The 25,975-nt window shown below is 46.8% G+C and overlaps 1 protein-coding gene across 3 annotated transcripts in view; it reads left to right on the plus strand.

Moving 5' to 3' along the window:
• The first annotated feature begins 2,026 nt into the window (after nt 1-2,026).
• Nucleotides 2,027-25,975, plus strand: part of LOC106576124 (metabotropic glutamate receptor 8) — a 409,175-nt gene continuing 385,226 nt past the window's right edge. For all 3 annotated transcript variants that reach the window (XM_045699729.1, XM_045699728.1, XM_045699730.1), the window contains exons 1-2: nt 2,027-2,270; nt 6,993-7,775. In XM_045699729.1, the coding sequence (XP_045555685.1) occupies nt 7,221-7,775 (555 nt within the window). In that variant the 5' untranslated portion in view covers nt 2,027-2,270; nt 6,993-7,220. The remainder of the gene's footprint in view (nt 2,271-6,992; nt 7,776-25,975) is intronic.

The raw sequence follows: 25,975 nt of genomic DNA on the forward strand, positions 1-25,975 counted from the left end.
TGACGTGATGGCATCACGCAGTTTCTGCCGATTGGATGGCGGTACAGCACCGCCACCAGCCTGTACCGTTGGCACCAGGCAGGATGGGTCCATAGACTCATGCTGCTTACGCCAAATCCTATCTCTGCCATCAGCAGACGCAACAGGACCCGCGATTTGTCGGACCAGGCGATGAGGAGTGGAACCCAGTGTGGTCGTCTGCTGCAATAGCCAATCTGTGACAAGGATCGATGAGATAGCGTTCTGCACACCACTGTTGTATTGCGTCGTTATTCGTCTGTTTGTAGCTTGCCTGTTAGCTCACACGATTCTTGCCATGCTCCTTCGACCTCTCATCAGTATACACTCAGTTTATTCGGTACTCCCATTTAGTACCGGGTCTGATCCCCCTTTGCCTCCAGAACAGCCTGAATGCTCCGGGGCATGGATTCTACAAGTCGGAAATGTTCCACGGGGATGTTGGTCCATGCTGACGCGATGGCATCACGCAGTTTCTGTGGCTAAGAAAGGAATGATTGGAAAATAATTGTGGTTCCAACCCCTGCTTTAGAGTGCAATAAAAATAGCATACAAGCTGTTTTACTATGACTTCTGCAGTGTATGGCCAGATTAATCAAGTCTAGAGCCCTGAGGAAAGAAACTTGCATTTTGAAGGCCTCCCCACTTGGCATCAGAGAAACATTTCTGCCGTTTAAAGCTCATTTCTTGCAATTCTACACATTTGTCCATGGGGCAGAGAGAATTTTGCAGTGTAAAGCATAAAGTACAGTGCATTTATGTTCAAAACAACATTCTTAGGTAATACACGAATTGAGTTGATCATTGGTGTCAGTGGAGGCTGGTGGGAAGAGCTATAGGAGGATGGGCTCATTGGAGTCAAACATGTTGTTTCCATTCCAGCCATTACAGTGAGCCGTCCTCCTATAGCTCCTCCCAGCAGCCTCTGCAGCCAATGCTGTACATGCGTCTAAGGGTAAAGATTTAATTTGGTTGAATAATATTACATTATGCTGTGTTGCGCCCTCAACATTTTTTCCTTGGACTACTTGCCCAAAATTCATCCAACTTGTTGTTTCTAGCTATATTCATAAAAGATTGAAACGTGAACGTTTTATACACACTGAGTGTACAAAAAATTAGGAACACCTGCTTTTTCCATGACATAGACTGACTTGGTGAATCCAGGTGAAAGCTATGATCCCTTACTGATGTCACTTTTTAACCTGTCTCCTCCTCTTCATCTACAACGATCGAAGTGGATTTGATGAAGGAATTTAAAGGTTTTTATTTAGCCTTTTAGTTTATTAGGTACATCACCCCGATCAGGAAAATGGTTCGCTCTTACAGACAGTGAATCACGTGGCCGTGGCTTGCTATACAAAGCAGCCAGACAGGCCGTGTGTATGTTATACCGTATTTTGCGATCAGTTGCAGTACCTCATCTGACCCACAGGCGTCCCCGAACCCTATTTTATTAAGAACCACTGATCAGAAGAGCTGTAGTCAATAGTTTCCATAAATGGACATGACCGGTGTTTCGGTTCTAGACCTACTGTCGGCTACGTAACACTAGATGGCGGTAGTGCTCTATCTAGTGAGGCGCTCGCCTCCTCAAGTCATGACACCATTTCATCACGTCTCGCACATCACCGTCATTAAACGCGAAAGGCTTTTTTTTTTCTTGATGAATCAGTTGTCTGACATTTGATCGTCCGTATTCACTTTGGTTTGTTAATGACCAATATATAGCTTATCTGCAATATATCTGCGGAAGTCAAGTCATAAATGGATCATTGCAACCAATAGGCCTATTGATTAGAAATAACCTATTAACATGTAGCAACACATGTGTGTATTATGCAGAAAGTAGATATAGGCCTATTGATGTTGTCTAGTTTTAAGACATAACAGATTCATTTCATGGGACTCTGTCTGGGCAGACGCATCAGAATATGACTGCTTAAATGTTGCATTCCAAACGCTTTCTGTGTCATCTATGCTACATATAAAAGGTGTCGATGCTGATAAAGAAAGAAGGGGATATGCGGAGAGAGAGAGAGTGAGAGAGAAAAAGAGAGAGTTGGGAGACCAATCGCTGCTGGGTGGGTGTTTTTTTTTGTGTGTGATTCATTTGGCGGAGACGCGCGCTGGGCTGCTTGGCTGGACGGCTGCATGCGCTGTCCCTTTCAGCACCGAAAACCCGAGGCGCGTGCATCTCTGAGTGGGATGCGAAGGAGCGAGGATCACTCAATCAAGTCACGGAAAAGCAGGTAGGCATTTTTGAAAATTACATATTTAGTTCAATAGTTTTCGTATGTCTGAGAAGGTCCCATCAAACATAATTCTTCCCCCTCTCTCTCCCTCTATCTGAAGAATCCATCGCTCTCCGTCCATCTGCCTTTTTTTTCTCCCTCATTGTTAAATTAATTACCCTCGATGGTTCTGCAAATAACCCCTTAAATAACTATTTATCCTTTCATTATCGACATGCATAGTTGATGTTGACAATCCACGGTATCGTTAATCAGAGTCGTGACCTGTAGCTAAATGAGAGGGTTCAGGTTTAGGAAAGGAAACTGCTGAGGTCCGCAATGAAGTTCCGCTATTGACCCAAAGGAATGCGCTCTCTGCTCTGTTCCGTGCGCCAATGAACTGCATCCCCTCTGATGCCATTTAGGAACGATCCATACATCTGATCTTATCCGTAGCCCAAACGTCTTGTTTTGTGATCTAACTAATTATAATTAATATGGGAAAATTAGGTGAAAATAATTGGGATATCAATAGTGTGATTTTCAGAGCTCACGGAAAAGAGGCGCATTATTTCACACACATGAAGGATGCTGTCTCAATCTATAGACACAAAATGTTATATTGAACTTGAATTAAAAACATTACGGTTGGATAATGTTTGTATCTAATTATATGTAGCCTACCATTAAGACATCATTAGGTCGTTATTTCTCTTTGGAGCACAAACACGATGTGTATACCGCAGCTGCCTGCTTCATGACACTGCTTTAATCAGTCGTATGTGTCAGAGGGTGGTGGGGGTGTAGCCCACATTCATCCCTATCTATCCCCGCAACAAACCCACGAATCATACCAACCACACCACTTCCACCACGTCTTCTGCGAGGAGTTCCGTTGCTTCTCTCATCTACAAGAACGGGTCAAGGGAATTGTGAGGATCACAAGTCAATTTAGGGGGGAACCGTTGGAGGGATTTGGGATGTGTTTGATTCGTTGCCGTTGGTTGGTGTCTTTACCTGCCTGTGATCTGAATGCAAAAAAAAAACTAATGTCATATTCAACGGGTGCGGTGAGAGGGGGAAACGAAGGAGGAGGAGGAGGAGGAGGGAGAGGAACGGGCGGGGAGATGGGAGAGAGAAACGAGCAGAGGGAGGGGGATAAAATAGCAGAGGGAGGGAGAGAGAGAGAGAGAGAGAGAGAGAGAGAGAGAGAGAGAGAGAGAGAGAGAGGCGAAAAAGAGAGAAAAGCTATCACTTAGTGAAAAGCAGTGCGCTCCCCAGAGAACGTCTCTGTCCATGAGGAAACCTAATATAATGACCAATAGAGAGGATGGTGCAGCCTGACACCTAGCGATTGGTGCAAATTAAAAAGTTAGATGGGCCAGCCTCTGCCTCGCAGGGTAATACTCCCTTCTTCTTACTGCCAGCAATAATGATCACACTGCTGGAATGTCTACCTTTCGGTCAATTATCTCTTATTAGTGAGTCAAAAGTTTCAACCCGAGCAGGAATCAAATCAAATCAAATTTTATTGGCCAAATACACATGATTAGCAGATGTTATTGCTGGTGTAGCGAAATGCTTGTGTTAAGGTTTTATTGCAGAAATGAAATAAAATGGTGTAAAAGAAAACAATACGTTGAAAGATCCATTCTTACACTGTAAAACCCAAGGCATTATGAACTCAAAAACTTCTAGTAAGTTGAACTCAAAGTCAATGAAAAGTCATCATTACTTAAAATGTTTGTGGTACTGACTCAAAACTAAATGAGAAGTCACATCAACTTTATTTTTTTAAAGTTATTATAAAAAATAACAAATTAACTTTTTTTCCCAGCATGCTCTACTGCAGGTAGATTTTTTTGGAATTGTTTTTAATATCTGTGTTTTTGCATGTACATTGAGGGATGGATTGATACATCTTATGCTACACAAAGATAAATAACATGTTCTTTTTCTGAACTAATCTAATAATTTAGTTGGATTTTTGCAACCCCTTACTGAAATTATTGTTCCAGTTTAAATGCAGTCCTCATAATTTCCCAAGACCTTGTAATCATTGTGAATGCAGATTGTATGTGAATGTGAATTCCAACTGTTAGATGTCCTAATTCTGTCTGGATTCCAATAGGAATTACACATCACTTTGCAAGCCGGCATAATGTGACTTGCAGTTAGGGGTGCAAAGTTCTTGTAAATATCACAGATTTTCCAGAAATTGCAGTTGGAAGATTCCTGAAAATACTTCAACCAGGACTTTTTTGAAAATCTGGGAAAGTTACTAGAATTTGGTTTGACCTCAAAATAAGGCCTTACATGTAACATATTGTCATAAAGATTTTAATGATAACATTCACCTAGGAACTTACTTGGGGAAGGCCACAGGACTGAAAATGAATCAATTCAACAACCATTTCTCTGTCACTAACAAATACAGTCATGGGTGGTAACTCTACAACTCACTCGAAAAGGCAAGGCACTCTGGGAAACTATATTGGGATGCGTGGCTTAGTGGGGGCGTTACTCAAAGTCTTCAAGCTCATACGACTCACAGTGACTATAGTTTTTGAGTAAAGACTACAGAATCACTTTAAGTAACTGTACTCATATATATTAAGTCCAACGGATTTCCTCAGAACTTTTGAGTAATGACAGCACATTGGGGTTTACAGTGTACGCGTGAATACAGCCTGAATAGCCAATTAGGAATATAACCTAACCATAAAGGTACACTGTTTTATATTAAAATGCGTGTGCCTTACCCAATTGCATTAGACATTTTTATTTTTTATTGTTTAAGTGCTTGGTAAAGTGCTATAGTAACGTTATCCTTTCAAGGTAAATTATTCATTTATTTCATAGCTGTATAATTAGCAACCATAGGAACTATACACTGTACAAAATATTATGAACACCTGCTCTTTCCATGACAGACTGCCCAAGTGAATCCAGGTGAAAGCTAGGATCCCTTATTGATGTCACTTGTTAAATCCACTTCAATCAGTGTAGATGAAGGGGAGGAGACGGGTTAATGAAGGATTTTTAGGCCTTGAGACAATTGAGATTGTGTATGTGTGCCATTCAGAGGGTGTATGGTAGTCGGTGCCAGGCGCACCGGTTTGTGTTAAGAACCGCAATGCCGCTGGGTTTTTCATGTTCAACAGTTTCCCGTGTGTATCAAGAATGGTCCACCACCCAAAGGACATCCAACCAACTTGACGCAACTGTGGGAAGCATTGGAGTCAACATGGGCCAGCATCCCTGTAGAACGCTTTCTATATCTTGTAGAGTCCATGCCCCAATGAATTGAGGCTGTTCTGAGGGTAAAAGGTGCTGGTAGGGGGGGGTTCTTCATTTTTTTTGTACACTCAGTGTATCTGAAAGTGCTGTTTGTGTGGAAAGGTGAGCGTCTTTGAAATATGGGTACATAGACGGCGAGGGAGGGAGAAATATTACCACGATGTCCCGAATATACATTAGGATATTTATATGCAATGATGCTGCAGTCCCCTAGCATCTCAGCATCCTAGAATTGTGCAGCCGGTTCAGCCCACACAAGCATACTGCGCAGCATCTGTGCCTTTTGGAACGCACACGGACGCGCGAAAAAGTGGTCACGGCGCTCAGCGGGAAGTTTAGACCTATTGAGCCAATACTGCCGTATGTACGTTATAGCTACGAATGTGAATTTCTCGGATATTTTCACATTCTAGTGTTATTAATGTGCCCTTCTATCTATCTCAGAAGAATATCCACACATTTGACTATTTTGGGGAAGCGGGTGTGGTCAAACCATAACAGATCATACACACTATTAGGAAGGCCCTCTTCGTCTGTCTCAATGATGGTCTTTTCCTCATGCCTATGTTTTGTCTGAGGAATATTGAGTGATGATATGATATGAATGATAAAAGTTTATTAGCGGGCTACAGATAAACTAGGTCGGCCAGTGGATATTATGTTTTGAGGTGAAGAGGGCACCCAGTAGCCTAATCTGATTGGCCAGCAATGACATCACTTACATTCGTGAAGGACATTCAAAGCGGGAATGAGACCAGCAAGAAAACTAAGAGAGTTAAACCAAACCTGCTCCACGAAAGCCTTGCCTCTTCTCACTGACTTGTGTACTAGGATGGCTTGCTACATCATTACTGTACTGTTTCTGATGATAATGATTAGGTAGCTGAGGTGACACCTTCCAGGTGTTGATTCCCATACAGCTGTCAGTCAAACAGGTGTAGAACCAGTAGATGTTTATACTGAATGATTACATACTGAGTAACCTTCACCCTGTCCACGTGAATAATGCATTCGGGACCATTGTTGATGTGTTTGACAGGCTTGGCACTTTGTGTTTGACAGGCTTGGCACTGACGGATAGGATGGACTTATCAGTGGGATAGGATTGGCGGTTGTGTGTGTGTGTGTGTGTGTGTGTGTGTGTGTGTGTGTGTGTGTGTGTGTGTGTGTGTGTGTGTGTGTGTGTGTGTGTGTGTGTGTGTGTGTGTGTGTGTGTGTGTGTGTGTGTGTGTGTGTGTGTGTGTGTGTGAGGGGAGAGGGGGCTGTACTGTGTGTGTTGCAAATGCTCATCTCCCTTGCTCTTGAATCTGGGAGACAGGCGTTGCAGCATGAACAGTGATTTGTGTGTGTGTGTGTGTGAGGGAGGGAGGGAGAGACTATGTGTACTAGATGACTGAGGCACTGACTGCTATGTGTTCTCTGTGTGTGTATATCTTGCAGGGTCTGCTGAAGATGTGAGTTCAGGATTACAATCACTGCAGCTGCACTCACCTCCTCTCTCTCTCTCCCCTCTACTGGGACATGCATGCCTCATGGGCCTGGGACATCTTAGAGCTGCCTGCTAACTCCTCCCCCGGGGTACTGACGCCCTTTCACCCATGATCCCGCCCACAAACTCCACGGTAACTCCTCGGTAACTCCTCCCACAACCGCCACCCAACTGTTACCATGGCGTTGTCAGAACACCAACGCCTTCCTTCCCTCCTCGCCACACGCCACTTCCTTTTCCACTTCCTTGCCTCAAGTTCTTGGCTCCTCCCTCTGGCCTCTCCTCAGCGAATCACGGACCCCACCATCGGTACTGCGCCCAATCAGGAGTACGCCCACTCCATCCGATTGGAAGGCGACATCATCCTGGGCGGCCTGTTCCCGGTGCACTCCCGGGGGGGAGGTGGCGTGCCCTGCGGGGAACTAAAGAAGGAGAAAGGGATCCACCGTCTTGAGGCCATGATGTTCGCCATCGACCTGATCAACAAGGACACGGAGCTGCTCCCCAACATCACCCTGGGGGCCCGGATCCTGGACACCTGCTCCAGAGACACCTACGCCCTGGAGCAGTCGCTGACCTTTGTCCAGGCCCTCATCGAGAAGGATGGCTCGGACGTACGCTGTGCCAACGGCGACCTGCCCATCTTCGCCAAGCCTGATAAGATCGTGGGGGTGATCGGGGCGGCAGCCAGCTCCGTGTCCATCATGGTTGCCAATATACTGAGGCTGTTCAAGGTAAGGACACTGGAACGGGTCTGGGTTGGTTTCTGCTGGGTCCGGTTTAGTTTGACTTGAGTTTGGTTGGGTTAGTCAGGCTGGGTCTGGTCTAGTTTGACTTGAGTTTGGTTGGGTTAGTCAGGCCGGGTCTGGTTTAGTTTGACTTGAGTTTGGTTGGGTTAGTCAGGCCGGGTCTGGTTTAGTTTGACTTGAGTTTGGTTGGGTTAGTCAGGCCGGGTCTGGTTTAGTTTGACTTGAGTTTGGTTGGGTTAGTCAGGCCGGGTCTGGTTTAGTTTGACTTGAGTTTGGTTGGGTTAGTCAGGCCGGGTCTGGTTTAGTTTGACTTGAGTTTGGTTGGGTTAAGAACCCTGCCGGTTTCAGTGTGGGTGATGTCATGGTTTGTGTTTACATTGGTGTTGGAGCCATGCGTGGAGCTTTGTGTTGTGTTTGTGTGGATACGATGGCACTGTGTGTGTAGGTGTTGAACACCAGCCACTGTGTGTTGGATGTAGGGGGTCTCTTTACAGTGAAATGGAGTATATTGCTGGCTGCCAGGGTCAGGGCTTCATCATGTCTATCTGCTCCTCCTCCTCCTCCTCCTCTTATCCTCTCCTCGTCAGATGGATGCATATTGTTCCAGCAGGATATTACCCTGGCCAGTGTCTGTCAGTCAGAGCCATTATTATGTTCTAGAAGCAGCCTGGCTCCTGACATAGGTTCTCTGGTATTACACACAGAGACGCCACTTCAGCCAGCCGTGCTCACTCGCTACTGCAGGCAGATACAGTTCAATTGTGACAACCAATTAAAATACTGTCAATCTTATTAAAGAATACTCCACTTCACTCTGCCCCCAGCCCCGGAGACTGTGTGTGTGTGTGTGTGTGTGTGTGTGTGTGTGTGTGTGTGTGTGTGTGTGTGTGTGTGTGTGTGTGTGTGTGTGTGTGTGTGTGTGTGTGTGTGTGTGTATGAGGTTTTGGGCATGGGAGTATGCTGTTAAAATTTGTTCTATGCTAGACTGGTCTAGACTGGGCTTTCTAGAACATGGAGAAACAATGAAATCAATTACTGTCTAGGGTACAAAAGCCAATTAATGGTAGAGTGGTTGGAACAGAGGAGTGTGTGTATACGAGCATAAGAGTGTGTGTTCCCGCCGTCATTAGTCGAACAAGGTTGATCGATGCGAGCGCAATGTGGAAATATGTGTCTCCTAATGATCCATGTGACATTCTCAGTCATACACCTTTGTCTTTTTTCTCTCTCTCGCTCTCTCTCTCTCGCTCTTCTCTCTCTCTCTCTTCTCTCTCTTTTTTATTTCTCTCTCTTTCTCTTCTCTCTCTTTTTTTATTTCTCTCTCTCTCTCTCTCTCGTCTCTCTTTTTTATTTCTCTCTCTTTCTCTCGTCTCTTTTTTTATTTATTTCTCTCTCTCGCTCTTCTCTCTCTCTTTTTATTTCTCTCTTTCTCTTTTTTGATTTCTCTCTTTCTCTTTTTTGATTTCTCTCTTTCTCTTTTTTGATTTCTCTCTTTCTCTTTTTTGATTTCTCTCTCTCTCTCTCTCTCTCTCTCTCTCTCTCTCTCTCTCTCTCTCTCTCTCTCTGTCTCTCTCTCTCTCTCTCTCTCTCTCTATCACTGCCCTTGTTCTGTGTGAGTGGCAGTGCTGTATTCTAAACCTGTGCATAATAATACTAAACATGATTTAGGGAGGATTCTGTCATGGAAACAGCACACACAGGGCCTTGATTTTGGGTCGCAGTGCCTCGTTCTCATTTTACTAATAGGATTTAGAGCAGGGGATTGGTAGGCGTGTGTGTTTGCATTGTAGCATTTCTGTGTGTGTGTTTGTGTATATGTATACCCTGAGTGTACAAAACTTTAAAAACACCATCCTAAAATGCAGTTACACTGGGAGAAATTAGATGGTGGATGGTTGTATGGACGTTCCAGCCTTGGATAGCCCAACCAGACACAACCGTTTCCCTCCAGTAACCCTTCCTCCTTGCTGCTTCCTGTTTCACCCCCTGTCTCTCTACAGAGCAGGGCTGGTAGTGGACACAGACTGTGGGTATCTCCTCCCTCCGTTGGCCCCTGTTTGGCAGGTTAACCAGGCCTACACCTGTCCGGGCCTGCCTGGCTGGTTAGGTATTGATTGAGAAGCTCCAGAGGGGCCAGGTGGGTAATTATACTGGATCACTGTTTAGACAGGTTCGGGGTCCATTCTATTTCAACCATTTCAATTGAAGAAAAGGTCAGATAGAAAAGGAACGTTAATGATGCCTTTCCCATAATTTACCTCGCTTTTCAAAATCAATTTGTGCTGGGGAGGAATAAGGGGTGTCTGTGCGTGCATGTGTGTGTGAAGGTTTAGTAGATAACGCGGCACTCCAACAATGCAGCGTCTGGAGCAGTATTATCTGCTGCGATGTGTCATATTACCCATAGTCTCTGTATTACTGTGTTACTATTGTCTGATAGGATGAGGAGAAGATCATTGCTCCTAGTCTACCCATGAATATCTCTGCTCCCAACGAGCCAAGAGGGAGGAAGATTGAGGGGGTGTAATGGAACAATTATTTCAGAGTCTTGCTGAGCATCAAATTGGCGAGAGCAAATATTTCCAGGCCCCCGGAACGTGATGCACTCTGTAGTTGAACTAAGAACGCGTTGATAAAAGAGGATCATTTCAAATACTGCTCAGCGAGTTATTAACTAACCGTGGTGCTCCGTTACACTCCGAAGACAACAATTAGATTGGAATGAACAAATACATGCTCATGAATCACACAAGGCACGTAGAAGTCATCGTGATGATTTCGCCCTCTGCATTGAAGAGTTTAAAGGACAGAGTTACTGATGGCCAGAAGGCTTCTGAGGATGTGATTGGACAGGTCCAGACAGAAAGTGTGCCAATATGTGTCTGTTTTACTGTGAACTGAGTCAGGGAGGACGAGAGAGAGATTGAGATCAACGGAGAGAAATCGAGAGAGCGTCTCAGGAGTCTCAGGAGTCTGATGATTGTGCCGTTGATCTCGTTAATGATGAGAGAATTAAGTGGCTGATAATGAAGCCAGGGGTTCTTCACATCACAACAACAACAACCCGGAGATCTCATTAGGGAGGAGAAACTGACTGCTTCCCAAATGGCACCCTATTCCCTGTGCACTACTTTTGACTCTCTCTGCCCGTCTCAAACAAGATGGGGGGTGCGAAGGCCCTCACTAACGAGGAGAGCTCTAATTGTCCGTCTCAAATTATTTATTTTCAGGCAGGGACGACCTACTGATGATTCATCAAACGAGCTCCACTGGCAACACACACACACACACACACACACACACACACACACACACACACACACACACACACACACACACACACACACACACACACACACACACACACACACACACACACACACACACACACACACACAGCTTTTTGAGTGAAGTTTGTTTACATGTCTACCAGTTTCTCCTCAAGCTCTTTGGGAGTGAGTCGAGGTCACCAGAGTTTGTTTTTATAATCAACCTGATTCTGGAAAGCCTGGTGGTAGAATGTGTGTTTGGGGCAACTATCCCTTTAAGAGAATGGGGGTAACAAGTGTTTTTGGGTCAGGTCTGTTGTGTTGTGTAAGGGGTGAGAGTAGTGTGTGTAACGGGTTTGTGTGAGGAGATTGTGTAATGGGTGTGGGTGTGAATGAAGGAGTGTATTTGGGGTGCATGTGTTAGGCTTGTGAGTTTGTCTGTGTTTGTGTGTATGTGGATGTAGGAAGTGTGTTTGAGGATTGTACTTGGGCTGAATGTGTAAGATGTGGTGAGTTTCAAAAGTCTCTGTGAGGAGTGTTCTTGGTCTGTTTGTGTTAGAAGTGTGTGTTAACAGTGTTCTTGGTCTGTGTGTGTTATAAGTGTGTGTGTTATAAGTGTGTGTGTTAGCATTGTGCTTGGTCTGTTTGTGTTATAAGTGTGTGTTAACAGTGTTCTTGGTCTGTGTGTGTTATAAGGGTGTGTGTTATAAGTGTGTGTATGTTAGCATTGTGCTTGGTCTGTGTGTGTTAGAAGTGTGTGTTAACAGTGTTCTTGGTCTGTGTGTGTTAGAAGTGTGTGTTAATAGTGTTCTTGGTCTGTGTGTGTTAGAAGTGTGTGTTAACAGGGTTCTTGGTCTGTGTGTGTTGGAAGTGTGTGTTAACAGTGTTCTTGGTCTGTGTGTGTTAGAAGTGTGTGTTAACAGTGTTCTTGGTCTGTGTGTGTTAGAAGTGTGTGTTAACAGTGTTCTTGGTCTGTGTGTGTTAGAAGTGTGTGTTAACAGGGTTCTTGGTCTGTGTGTGTTGGAAGTGTGTGTTAACAGTGTTCTTGGTCTGTGTGTGTTATAAGCGTGTGTGTTATAAGTGTGTGTGTTAGCATTGTGCTTGGTCTGTGTGTGTTATAAGCGTGTGTGTTATAAGTGTGTGTGTTAGCATTGTGCTTGGTCTGTTTGTGTTAGAAGTGTGTGTTAACAGTGTTCTTGGTCTGTGTGTGTTAGAAGTGTGTGTGTTAGAAGTGTGTGTGTTAGCATTGTGCTTGGTCTGTGTGTGTTAGAAGTGTGTGTGTTATAAGTGTGTGTTAGCATTGTGCTTGGTCTGTGTGTGTTAGAAGTGTGTGTGTTAGCATTGTGCTTGGTCTGTGTGTGTTAGAAGTGTGTGTGTTATAAGTGTGTGTTAGCATTGTGCTTGGTCTGTGTGTGTTAGAAGCGTGTTTGCGCTGTTCTCTGAAACTTGCACCTGCCTCTAAGGAGGTCCCCAGGGTTGAGCAGGAGATGTGTGAACTCTAGTGCCTGACTGAAAATGACTCCGTAGGCTGCCTCTTATAAACCGCCTGTCAGAGTGACACACTGCAAAACAGCTCCCCATGCATGGCTTTTTCCTGAGAGAGAGACTGGCTGGTTATTATTAGGAAGTATATCTCTATGGCTAGTCAAAGAAAGATGGTTCCATGGCATGAACAACAGCTTTGTTTTTGTTGTTGAACAACATAAGGAGACTAATGGGGGTTTGATACTCAGTGGTTGGTTGTCTTGGTTGTGATGAGGGATGGAATAGTCCCAAAGGGCAAACCCCAAGCTAAATCCCCCTCACCTCTGTACTTTACAAGTAATTAGAAAATATTCAAATTCTATATTTGACCCAGGTTTTGTGCACTGGCTCCTACTGGCTCCTAGGGCTCGGTTAGAATACAGGGAACGAGAGGGTTGGAGGAGAACGAGGGGAAAAGAAGGGAAGAAAGATGAACTCTCCTCTCTTTTCTCAGCCTCTTGTCCAGAGGGAGCTGTTTCTATGTTTTATTAGCACACCAGCATTATTTATAAAAGGGTTGTGGGAAAACATGGATACAACATTAGTTGAGGAGAGAGAGCTGAAAATAGGCTGAAAAAGCTTTGAAACAGGTATTTTCTGTAGGCTGTGAATACTTAAATAAAGGTTAAATGGTGGTCGGCAGCACGGCACTATGGTTTGCATCATTCACAACTAAAGTTGGCAAATAATTCTATATCTAGTGTATAGGACCTGTTTCAAATGGTCAGTTTTACGCTCAACATAGTCACCTCATATTCACACTTGCTCAGGAATTGGAAAAATATCTCTTCTATATTATTCAGCTAAGTTCAATTATAATCTTCTTACTATAAAATCCTAAAATATAAAATAATGTCAGGGGACTTAAGCATATCTTGTCAGCTATAGGAACAAGCCTACAGCCTATAGAATGGCACATAGCCAGATAACATACAGTCGGCCAACTCATATTCTGTTCTTCTGAAATACATTTTCTACATATCATAACGTTTCTTTAGACCTGCCTAAAATAAACAATGGACTTACTGTGATGGTGTATATTCAATTAATTTATTCGACTTTTTAAAATGTAGATGTTCCAAATGCGCCCATCAGCAGCTGGTGTGTGTGTGTGTGTGTGTGTGTGTGTGTGTGTGTGTGTGTGTGTGTGTGTGTGTGTGTGTGTGTGTGTGTGTGTGTGTGTGTGTGTGTGTGTGTGTGTGTGTGTGTGTGTGTGTGTGTGTGTGTGTGTGTGTGTGGGGAGGCCTGCAGATGCTAAACGTGTTTATGTTAATTAACGGTCAACTACCGTGAGACCGGCAGTCTTTCGCATGACAATAACCGGCTGACGAAAGGTCATCACCGCCACAGCCCTAACGTAGACTTCGGCTTGCCTCCAGAAACACAACACCGAAGTCCAAAATGAACAAAAACGTCACAAAAATGTTGCCATAGTATATGCACTGTCCTGTTCTCTCAGAAGCCAATTCCCGGATTCATACATGAATGGCGTCATCAGGATGCCTATGTATATGTATATCCTTCCTCTCTATTATCCCCTTATCACATATCCCTCTGTCAATGGGTGGATTTACTGATTTACAGTGCCTTCGGAAAGAATTCAGACCCCTTGACTTTTTTCACATTTTGTTATGCCTTGTTCTAAAATGGATTCAATAAAAAAATTCCTCAGCAATCTACACACAATACCCCATAATGACAAAGCAAAAACAGGTTTTTAGATTTTTTTTTTTTTGCAAATGTATTAAAAATAAAAAACAGAAATATCTTATTTACATAAGAATTCAGACCCTTTGTTTCTACAACTTGATTGGATTCCACCTGTGGTAAATTCAATTGATTGGACAGGATTTGGAAAGGCACACACCTGTCTATATAAAAAGGTCCCACAGTTGACAGTGCATGTCAGCGCAAAAACCAAGCCTTGAGGTCAAAGAAATTGTCCGTAGAGCTCAGAGACAGGATTGTGTCGAGGCACAGATCTGGGGAAGGGTACCAAAACATTTCTTCCGCATTGAAGGTCCCCAAGAGCACAGTGGCCTCCATCATTCTTAAATGGAATAAGTTTAGAACCACCTAGACTCTTCCTAGAGCTGGCCGCCTGGTCAAACTAAGCAATCAGCAGAGAAGGGCCTTGGTCAGGGAGGTGACCAAGAACCCGATGGTCACTCTGACAGAGCTCTAAAGCTCCTCTGTGGAGATGGGAGAACCTTCCAGAAGGACAACCATCTCTGCAACACTCCACCAATCAGGCCTTTATGGTAGAGTGGCCAGATGGAAGCCATTCCTCAGTAAAAGGCACATGACAGCCCGCTTGCAGTTTGCCAAAAGGCACCTAAAGGACTCTCAGACCATGAGAAACAAGATACTCTGGTCTGATGAAACCAAGATTGAACTCTTTGGCCTGAATGCCAAGCGTCACGTCTGGAGGAAACCTGGCAACATCCCTACGGTGAAGCATGGTGGTGGCAGCATCATGCTGTGGGGATGTTTTCAGCGGCAGGGACTGGGATACTAGCCAGCATCGAGGGAAAAATGAACTGCGCGAAGTACAGAGAGATCCTTGATGAAAACTTGCTCCAGAGTGCTCAGGACCTCAGACTGGGGCGAAGGTTCACTTTCAAACAGGACAACCACTCTAAGCACACAGCCAAGACAACACAGGAGTGGCTTCAGGACAAGTATCTGAATGTCCTTGAGAGGCCTAGCCAGAGCCTGGACTTAAACCCGATCGAACATCTCTGAAGATATCTGAAAATAGCTGTGCAGCATCGCTCCTCATCCATCCTGACAGAAACTCCCCAAATACAGGTGTGCCAAGCTTGTAGCGTCATACCCAAGAAGACTCAAGGCTGTAATCGCTGCCAAAGGTGCTTCAACAAAGTACTGAGTAAAGGGTCTGAATACTTATGTAAATGTGATACGTCAGTTTATTTTTAATGAATTAGCAAAAATGTCTAAACCTGTTTTTGCTTCGTCATGATGGGGCATTGTGTGTAGATTGACAATTTAATAAATTGTAAGATAAGGCTGTAACCTAACAAAATGTGGAAAAAGTCAAGGGGTCTGAACACTTCCTGAAGGCACTGTATATGCAGAGACTGAGGGAATATGTAACAGACAGGTGTATCTATTACAAGAAATCTAGCCTCCTTTTTTCCTCAACTCACTTTGAGACAAAAGATAGGTATGAAGAACCTTATCTTTAAGAGCAGGGCTGTGTGTGTGTGTGTGTGTGTGTGTGTGTGTGTGTGTGTGTGTGTGTGTGTGTGTGTGTGTGTGTGTGTGTGTGTGTGTGTGTGTGTGTGTGTGTGTGTGAATGCATACCTGTGTGTGTGCGTAGCTATAGAGAGAGACTGGTGAAACCCAGAGAGCAGAATAGTAAAAGGTAAGAAAGCCTTTAAACTGTGTTGGCCTTGTCCATGTATTTTTAACTGGCTGTCCTTTTGGATCTGTGTGAATAATGCATAGAGGGAGAGAAGGAATAGCCAATAAGTGTTTGTGTTGAATAGCCTTTGTTGCAGAGCAGGGCCCCACTGCGCCTCAGCGGCAACCCCTCTTTCATCCATCTCGCCATCCCTCCCTCCTCCACAGGCTACCTAGGGACCTGTGTGTGACTAAAGGCGTCAGCAAGTCTCAGTTCGGCTTGCGGCTAACTGAAGTCGACTAGGTGAACCCAAAGGGACATATTTTGGCATTTATTTCATTAGTCCATTGTTGTCATAGTCCCAAAATGTTTTTGCTTGTCACCAATCATGTTTTCAAGATATATAATTTTCAAAATACAGAAATCATATGATGCCGCGTTTTGCGTCATAGGATCCAAAATGCATCACACGGGGATGATTTCTGTATTTTTGTCTTTCTAACCCCTCTGACATCAATGCAAATTCAATCAAAAATTCAATCAAACACTTATCATCAAAACAGTATGCGCTTTTAAAACTCACCTCACTGTGATTGATCAATTTGAAGTTCAACAGCAGGTTGAAACTAAGTGGAAAACATGGTCATTGTGGATGTTGTTTCAAAGCCTAACACAACGAGTGTCAGACGGTTGCTAGGAGTGGTGGTAGGAGTCAGGCGCAGAGAGCAGAGGTACGGAACTTTGTGTTTATTTAAATAAAAACACAACACGATCGACGCCAACACAAACGGCGTGGAAAAAATGCCAAGTGCCCAAAACAGGTGCACAGCATGCATACAATATTACAGTAGTAAATCGCCAGCACATCCAACTACAAAAACACAACCTGACGCTAAAATAATCCCGCACAACACTGGGCGGGCTAACCAGGCTTAAATAACCAAAATCAAAAGACCAAATAAGGAACAGGTGCAAACAATAAGACATACCAAACGAAAAGGAAAAAGGGATCAGCGGCGGCTAGTAGGTCGGTGACGACGACCGCCGAGCGCCGCCCGAGCAGGCAGGGGAGCCAACTTCGGTGGGATTCGTGACAGTACCCCCCTCCTGACGCGCGGCTCCCGCAGCGCGCCGCCGGCGACCCGGAGGACGAGGCGCAGGGCGATCCCCATGAAGGCGGCGGAACTCCCTCAGTAGTGGGGGGTCCAAAATGTCCCTCCTGGGTACCCAGCACCTCTCCTCCGCGCCGTACCCCTCCCAGTCGACGAGGTACTGTAGGCCCCCCCCCCGAAGTCTGGAGTCCAGAATGGCGCGTATCTTATACGCCGGGGACCCCCCAATGTCCAGCGGGGGGGAAACCTCCGGCACCTCACCTTCCTGCATGGGACCAGCCACCACCGGCCTGAGGAGAGACACATGAAACGAGGGGTTAATACGGTAGTAAGATGGAAGTTGTAACCGGTAACACACCTCGTTTATCCTCCTCAGGACTTTAAACGGCCCTACACACTGCGGGCCCAGCTTCCGGCAGGGCAAGCGGAGGGGCAGGTTTCTAGCCGAGAGCCAGACTCGATCCCCTGGTGCAAACACAGGGGTCTCACTGCGGTGCTGGTCAGCGCTCTTCTTCTGCCGTCCACTCGCCTTTGTGAGTGCGTCTTGGACGGCTCTCCAGGTGTCCTTCGAGCGCTGCACCCAATCCTCCACCGCAGGAGCCTCGGTCTGGCTCTGGTGCCATGGAGCCAGGACCGGCTGGTAGCCCAACACGCACTGGAACTGTGACATGTTGGTTGATGAGTGCCGTAGAGAATTTTGGGCTATTTCTGCCCATGGCACGTATCTCGCCCATTCTCTGGGCCGGTCCTGGCAATACGTCTTTAGAAACATACCCACCTCTTGGTTCATCTAGGGACAGGGTAGTGTCCCGACAGGCTAGCTCACGGCGGACGTCCTCCCGGAGGCTACACCGATAGTGGTCCATCAGGGCCCTGTCGTTCCACCCCGCTCCAGCAGCCAAGGTCCGGAACTCCAGAGCAAAGTCCTGTGCGCTCCTCGTCTCCTGATGCAGGTGGAACAGCCATTCACGGCGGGTGAACTCGGGGTAGTGATCCCTTGCCGAGTCTGGGCCATACCACACTGCGTTGGCCCACTCCAGGGCACGTCCCGTTAAGCAGGAGACGAGGACGCTTACGCTCTCCTCTCCCGAGGGAGCTGGATGAACGGTAGCCAGGTACAAATCCAACTGTAGCAGGAACCCCTGGCACCCAGCCGCCGCTCCATCGTACTCCCTGGGGAGAGCCAGGCGTAGGGCTCCGGGTCCGGACGTCGGTGGAGGGGTAGATGGTGGAGGGGGATTTGGTGCTGGGGATGCGGTAGGGAGGCCACTCCTCTCCCATCGGTCCATCCTCTCCATCATCTGCTCCATCGCTGAGCCGATTCGGTGGAGGATGGTGGTATGGTGAAGGACCCGTTCCTCCATCGATGGGAGAGGAGGGGAGGCTGCTCCTGCTGACTCCATAGCTGGTGCGGGATTCTGTCAGACGGTTGCTAGGAGTGGTGGTAGGAGTCAGGCGCAGAGAGCAGAGGTACGGAACTTTGTGTTTATTTAAATAAAAACACAACACGATCGACGCCAACACAAACGGCGTGGAAAAAATGCCAAGTGCCCAAAACATGTGCACAGCATGCATACAATATTACAGTAGTAAATCGCCAGCACATCCAACTACAAAAACACAACCTGACGCTAAAATAATCCCGCACAACACTGGGCGGGCTAACCAGGCTTAAATAACCAAAATCAAAAGACCAAATGAGGAACAGGTGCAAACAATAAGACATACCAAACGAAAAGGAAAAAGGGATCAGCGGCGGCTAGTAGGTCGGTGACGACGACCGCCGAGCGCCGCCCGAGCAGGCAGGGGAGCCACCTTCGGTGGGATTCGTGACAACGAGCTTATGCATAGGCCTATATATGAGCCCCCCCCTCAAAAAAAACGGAATTAAAATAATGATTGTGCCGTTATACAATATTCCTTTCTCCAGCGTGCAGAGAGAGGGGCTGTCAAACGTTTATTGAAATATGTTTTGTTGTGAAAACCTTACTATAGATGTTCCTGAACAGATTTCACTTGGTTTCCAAAATTAAGCACTGGGTAGCTGCGGGAGCAGAGCGAGAGGAAAGGAAGGAGTTTACGGGTCTCAGATCTCTATAATTTGTCTTGTAGCGTGACGGCCACCCTCTGATTTCTATTATAATGTGACAGAGAGAGGGAGAGTGACTTCGTGTATGTGCGTTCATTGCAAATTGGCCAGTATTACCTAGTGTTGATTTTTCAGTGTAACATTTCTAGTGTTGATTCAGGAGTTAAATTAACTCTGTAAGTGTTAAAATAACACTCATTGGTGAAAAAGAACCCTAGTGTTGGTGTTAATAACCAGTGTTAACCCAAAACCACGCCCATCATTATCAATATAGCATGCTGTATTGCAGGTAGATTTTTTTGAATTGTTTGTTTCAATATCTCTGTTTTTGCATGTACAATACTGTAGGTTGTTTTTGCTTGTCACCAATCAACATCCCGGTAAGGGGGATGTTTGAGCAGCCAAAGGGAGAGGGGCCACCAAGTTTTCCGCCACTGCAGGTGACGGCAGAGACTGGAGACTGGCAAGGGGGTCTGGAGGACTTGTTAGATTTTAACACAATATTTAGCATCTTCAAAGTGGTATGAATTGCCAGTAAACTGGCTTTGGTGCTGGGGGTTTGTAGAGCCCCCTCTATCTAAAACCCACCATACTCTCTGCCCCACATACCCCCTGCCACTGATGTGCCTTCACTCCTGTTAGGCTGCTAATGTTCCTAACCTTAACACAGAGGTTGTAGAGAGCTTTACCTCCCACCCCTTCAAACTCTTCCAGGCTCGGAGTGTTAAAATCTAACATGTCCTCCAGACCCCCTTGCCAGTCTCCAGTCTCTGCCGTCACCTGCAGTGGCGGAAAACTTGGTGGCCCCTCTCCCTTTGGCTGCTCAAACATCCCCCTTACCGGCTCAGACAGTGCCTCCTGGACCTCCTCCAGGAATCTCTCCAGCAGCCTAAGAGACGTTATTCCTGTTTGCTGTGCCAAGACTTCCGGGCTTTTCCACCCCTCCTCTCCCAGCAGTCTCAGGTCACCCAGCCTTTGTACACCCCCTGCCATCAGTTGCCTCTGCAGGGTGGCCGACTGGACCGATCTCAAAGGGATGGCTGGGTTGTGGAAGATAGGCTCCTCCCACACCCACAGCCCAGGCTCCACACCCCCTTCTCGTGTGTGCCTTAGCAGCTGCCAGGCCCTCAGCATTGCAGAGTAAAAATCTGAGAGACCTGCTGTACTCAGCTGCCGGTCCAACCCTAATCCGCCAGCTCTCCTCAGCAGCGCGCATGCTGGTTCCCTCCAGCCAATATCAGTATGGTACAGCGGTCTCTGCACCGCCTTTAGCCGGAAAGCAGCCATCCTGCTCTCCAGTTCCACCAGGCCCTGTCCTCCTTCGTGGATGGTCATGTACAACACTGCCGCCCTCAGCCAGTGATGGCCAGACCAGAAGAAGTCCACCAGCTTGCGTTGCAGGTCTGCGAGCAGACCGGCGGGGGGGTTGAGGACAGCCAGTTTATGCCATCAGGTTGTTGAGCATCTTGATTATCAGCACCCTCCCTCTATATGACACTTGGGACAGGAGCCACCTCCACCTGGCCAGTCTTGACACCACTGCCTGTGACAGCCCCTCCCAGTTCTTCCTGACCCACTTCTCCGATCCCAGGTACACCCCCAACACTTTAAGCCCTTCACAACCCCACTGCAAACCCCCTGGAAGCAGAGGAGCCCTATCCCCCATGCCCCACATAACAGAGCTTTGCTCTTGCCCCAGTTTACCTTTGCTGATGAAGCTCCCTCGTACACCTTCAGACTGGTCTCTAGTGCCTGCATATCTTGACCATCCCTGACCATCACAGAAACATCATCTGCATATGCTGACACTGCTATTCCTGTCACCATTTCCATGCCTGTCCAGCACACTCCCTGCAGTCTTCTGCGTAGCAGTCCTAAAAAAGGCTCAATGGCTAGTGTGTATAACTGCCCAGATAGAGGGCATCCTTGTCGAATGCCCCGTCTCACCCAGACTGGCCTACTGAGCCCCCCTCCCACCTTAACCATACATGACGCCCCAGCATACAACAGCTTCACACATGTCAAAAAACTCTTCCCAAACCCAAACATCACATTAAACAGATACTCATGGTCCAAAGCCTTCTCTTGATCTAAAGAGACCAGTCCAAAGTTCACATTAGAACCTCTCGACAAGTCCAACATGTCCCTGATTAAGAACAAGTTGTCTGTGATTGAGCGTCACTGTACACAATATGTTTGGTCCTTATGTACTATCGAGTCCAAATGGGACTTCAGTCTGTTAGAGAGGACCTTGGCAAATATCTTGTAGTCCACACAGAGTAATGCCACAGGCCTTCTTAAGTTCACACAAGTCCCCTTTTTTGGGCAGGAGAGTCAGAGCCGCCCGACGGCAGCTCATCGGCAACTCTCCTACCCCGACGCATTCACGCAACACGCAAAAGAAATCCTGTCCAATTATTCCCCAGAATTTTTAAGTTCACACAAGTCCCCTTAAGTTCACACAAGTCCCCTTTTTTGGGCAGGAGAGTCAGAGCCGTCCGACGGCAGCTCATCGGCAACTCTCCTACCCCGACGCATTCACACAACACGCAAAAGAAACCCTGTCCAATTATTCCCCAGAATTTTTTATAAAACTCCACTGGGAGTCCATCGACCCCCGGTGCACGACCGGGGGACATCTGGGTTACGGCCTCTGCCAGTTCATGGGACAACAGAGGAATGTCCATTTCATCCCTCTGTGCCAGAGAGAGCTTAGGGAGTCCTGCGAACAAGACCAGGGCACACAAAGGATCACACACTTCTGCTCTATACAATTCAGTATAAAACTCCACAGTCCGCTCCCGCATCTCACCTACCACAGAGGTCACCCGCCCATCAGACAGCCGTAGACAACGCATACCCTTGGCTTCACTGCTCTGTCTTTCCAAACCAAAGAAGAAGGAGCTGGGAGCATCCATCTCCTTGAGCATGGAGAACCGAGCTCTTACAAGTGCTCCCTTTGCTTTAACCTGGAAAAAACTGCCCAGGTCCCTACGTAATTCAGCTAAATTAGCCTGGAGGCCTACATTGCCTTGCCCCACCATCTCTCCCTCCATCTCGCTAATACACCGCTCTAGTTCCCCCAATACTCTCCTAGCCTCTAAGGATGAGAGAGCTGTGTACTGTTGACAGAAAAGCAGAATTTGGACTTTCCCCACATCCCACCATTGGCTCAGAGACTCATACTCCTCTCTTCGCTGCCCCCACCTTTCCCAAAAGGTCTGGAAACCTGAGCAAAAGGTGGCATCTTGTAAGAGCTTTACATTGAACTTCCAATAGGATGCCTGCCGGGGCTCTGGTGAAATAGACAGCCGAGCCATGGTTATGTGACGATCCGAAAACCCCACCGGGAGAATGGTAGCGCCAAACAGCCTATTGCTCCGATTCCTAGACATGTAAAACCGATCAAGTCGGGCTGCACTCAACCTAGCCCCAAAAACCTTCACCCATGTATACTGTCTTGTGTTTGGATGTTTAGTTCTCCAAACATCCACTAGATCGAACTGATTAATAATGTCCCTTAACACTCCCACTGACACTGAATGAGGCTCTTCCCCATTTCTGTCTTTTGTAAAATCCATTGTACAGTTCCAGTCCCCTCCGACCACCAGCGTCTCCTCAGGCGCTACCTGTGAGAGTTCCTGTCTAAGACTCCCAAATAGAACTCCTCTTTCTCTCCCTGTATTAGGCGCATACACATTTATAAAGACAAAACCCATGTTGTTAATTTCTGCTTTAACAACAAGGAGCCTACCCCTACACACCTCCTTTGAGGAGCACATTTTTACAGACAGACCCGGTGCAAAAAGGACTGCCACTCCTGCACTAAGATTTGTCCCATGGCTCAACACACTTGCCCCTTTCCACCAGAGCCCCCAATCGACTTCATTCAACACATCGCTATGTGTCTCCTGCAGAAACAACACCTGTACTTTTTTTTGTTTTACATATTCACCCAACACATTCCTCTTTCCCGCATCTCTGGCGCCATTTATATTGAGCGAGCCTACACGAAGAGTCTCCATAAGAAGTGGGAGAAAAGCCAGTGGAGAAAAAGACCAATAGCAAAGCTCAAAAAGCCCCAGTGTCAGAAAGAAAATATACATCTAAACAGTGTCTGAAGGTAAACCTTTACGCACTGTTGTGACCCACTTCCTCAACCTAAACCGTTTCCTGGGTGAGAGGACACCATGCCCCTCATTTTTCATAGCATGTTGTACTGATCGTACAAACTTTCTTGGATCAGAGAAAAAAGCCTCAAGATGAACTTTTTTCCCCTTGGTCTCATTCAGGAACCTTGTCAGTTCTCTCAACATGTACTTAGACCCCTCTGCTTGACTGGCTGTCAGCTCCGGACCCATTGAAGAGGAGTCTGAAAAAAATAACTCCTCATCCTCTTCCTCAGACTCACTTTCCTCCTCATCTCTATCTCCCACCCTGAACACCTGCTCTTCCTCTCTGGTCAGGGCATCCCCCACAGCAACAGGCAAAGTTTCCATTGTGTCTTTAACCACACCCTTTTTCCTTTTCCGCTTGACACCCTCCTCCTCCCCTGCTAGTCTCTTACACTTCCCCACTATACTCTCCTCATCCACTAGCATAACCTGACTAGACCTAGCATCCTCTACACCACCCTCCATAGCATGACTAGGCCCAGCATCATTTACACCACCCTCCATAGCATGACTAGGCCCAGCCTCAGCTACACCACCATCTCTAGCCTGACTAGACCCAGCCTCCTCTACCCCACCATCTCTAGCCTGACTAGACCCAGCCTCCGCTACCCCAGCATCTCTAGCCTGACTAGACCCAGCCTCCGCTACCCCACCATCTCTAGCCTGACTAGACCCAGCCTCCGCTACCCCACCATCTCTAGTCTGACTAGACCCAGCCTCCGCTACCCCACCATCTCTAGCCTGACTAGACCCAGCCTCCTCTACCCCACCATCTCTAGCCTGACTAGACCCAGCCTCCTCTACCCCACCATCTCTAGCCTGACTAGACCCAGCCTCCGCTACCCCACCATCTCTAGCCTGACTAGACCCAGCCTCCTCTACCCCACCATCTCTAGCCTGACTAGACCCAGCCTCCGCTACCCCACCATCTCTAGCCTGACTAGACCCAGCCTCCGCTACCCCACCATCTCTAGCCTGACTAGACCCAGCCTCAGCTACCCCACCATCTCTAGTCTGACTAGACCCAGCCTCCTCTACCCCACCATCTCTAGCCTGACTAGACCCAGCCTCCTCTACCCCACCATCTCTAGCCTTACTAGACCCAGCCTCAGCTACCCCACCAACCCTGGCATGACTAGACCCAGCCTCTGCTGTCTGCATCTCATTACCCCCTGCACTTTGACCTCGATTTCCCCCACTGGCGCTTGTACCCTCACCTTGTCTATGGCCTTTATGTGGGCACGCAAAGCTCTTATGCCCCAAATCCCCACACTCAAAACACTGTAGACTATCTGTGCTGGCAAACCCTCCATAGAGCCCCTCCCCATGCCTCACTTTAAAATGCACATTTAGCTGTTGCTCATTGTTGTTCAGAAACATAAACACTTGCCTCCGGAACGAAACAACGTGCTTAACAGCATCTGCCTGAAAACCTGCCGACAGTACACGAAAACCGCTAGCAAACTTACCAAAACGACTCAGCTCTTTCCTGATTTGATCATTCGTAATAAACGGAGGCAAATTTGCAACAACTACTCTTGTCGAAGGGGTAGAGAGGGGTAACACTGGCACCAACACATCCCTTACAAATATTAGCAATTAGCAATTAGCCTACCAACCATATGTTCTCTTTTCATGAACACCACCACAGCTTTGTTCATTCTAGAAGCAGAATGTATAAATTCAGCTCCTACCTGTTCACCGACCGCGAGCAGAACCTCCTCCACCTTAACTCCATTCTCAGGAACACACCTGAAACCATGACGTATCGACAGCGTCTCCTCCGCGCTAGGCTGAGAAGCCATTGCGCACACCACACCTGGCAAACCCCAGGAAACTAACTCTGTCCTCTTCCACCCTAACTTTGAAAAAACCTGTGGATACCGCTAAAACAAATATTGCATTAACCCTCCACCATAGAAAATAACATGTAAAGAAAAGACCAAGAAAATAATCTAGAAAGTTAGTTAGGACAGAGCCCTCCACACCAAACACTCAAACTCCAAAAATCTCCCAGCATGCACTGCGAGAGAGACAGAGACAGAGACAGAGACAGAGACAAAGAGAGAGAGAATGTGCGTATAAGAAAATGTGTGTGGCACTGCAGTGCTAATCAATAGCTGCTCTCAGCTCTCCCTCTCTCTCCTCGCCTCCCCTCTCCCCCGTGGGGAAGGTGTGTATTTGCCTGAATAATTGCTGCTGTGCCTCTTCAGTCCCTGAAGTTTCCCACTTTTTCACAGACTAATAAGACTTCAGGTAGAAATTGCTCTCACATCAAGGCCGAGATCTTAACTGGTTAGCTGATGAAATACAGAACACTTGGTCTGCATGTGGGACCATTTTCATGCGTTTTTTAGCCAAAAACAGTATTGTGCTATTATAACATTCACATCTCAAATTGAATGAATTGAATTTCCCCTGTACACCCCCCCAACAGGGGCCCAGAGGTGTGACATCATGGCCCTTTGATCTCTCCAGCAGAGGGCCTGATGGGTAGCAGAGAGGCGACATCTCTCCTCTCTTTTCTCTCTCTTATCTCCACCCCTTCATCTCTCTCATGTCATAGAGGAGAGCAGGAGAGAGGAGCTGCCGGCGCAAACCCTCAAATTCAGCAGCACCTCTCAGGAATTAGGCTACACATGGGAGCCA

Source organism: Salmo salar, chromosome ssa17, assembly GCF_905237065.1.
Source record: "Salmo salar chromosome ssa17, Ssal_v3.1, whole genome shotgun sequence".
Taxonomy (NCBI): domain Eukaryota; kingdom Metazoa; phylum Chordata; class Actinopteri; order Salmoniformes; family Salmonidae; genus Salmo; species Salmo salar.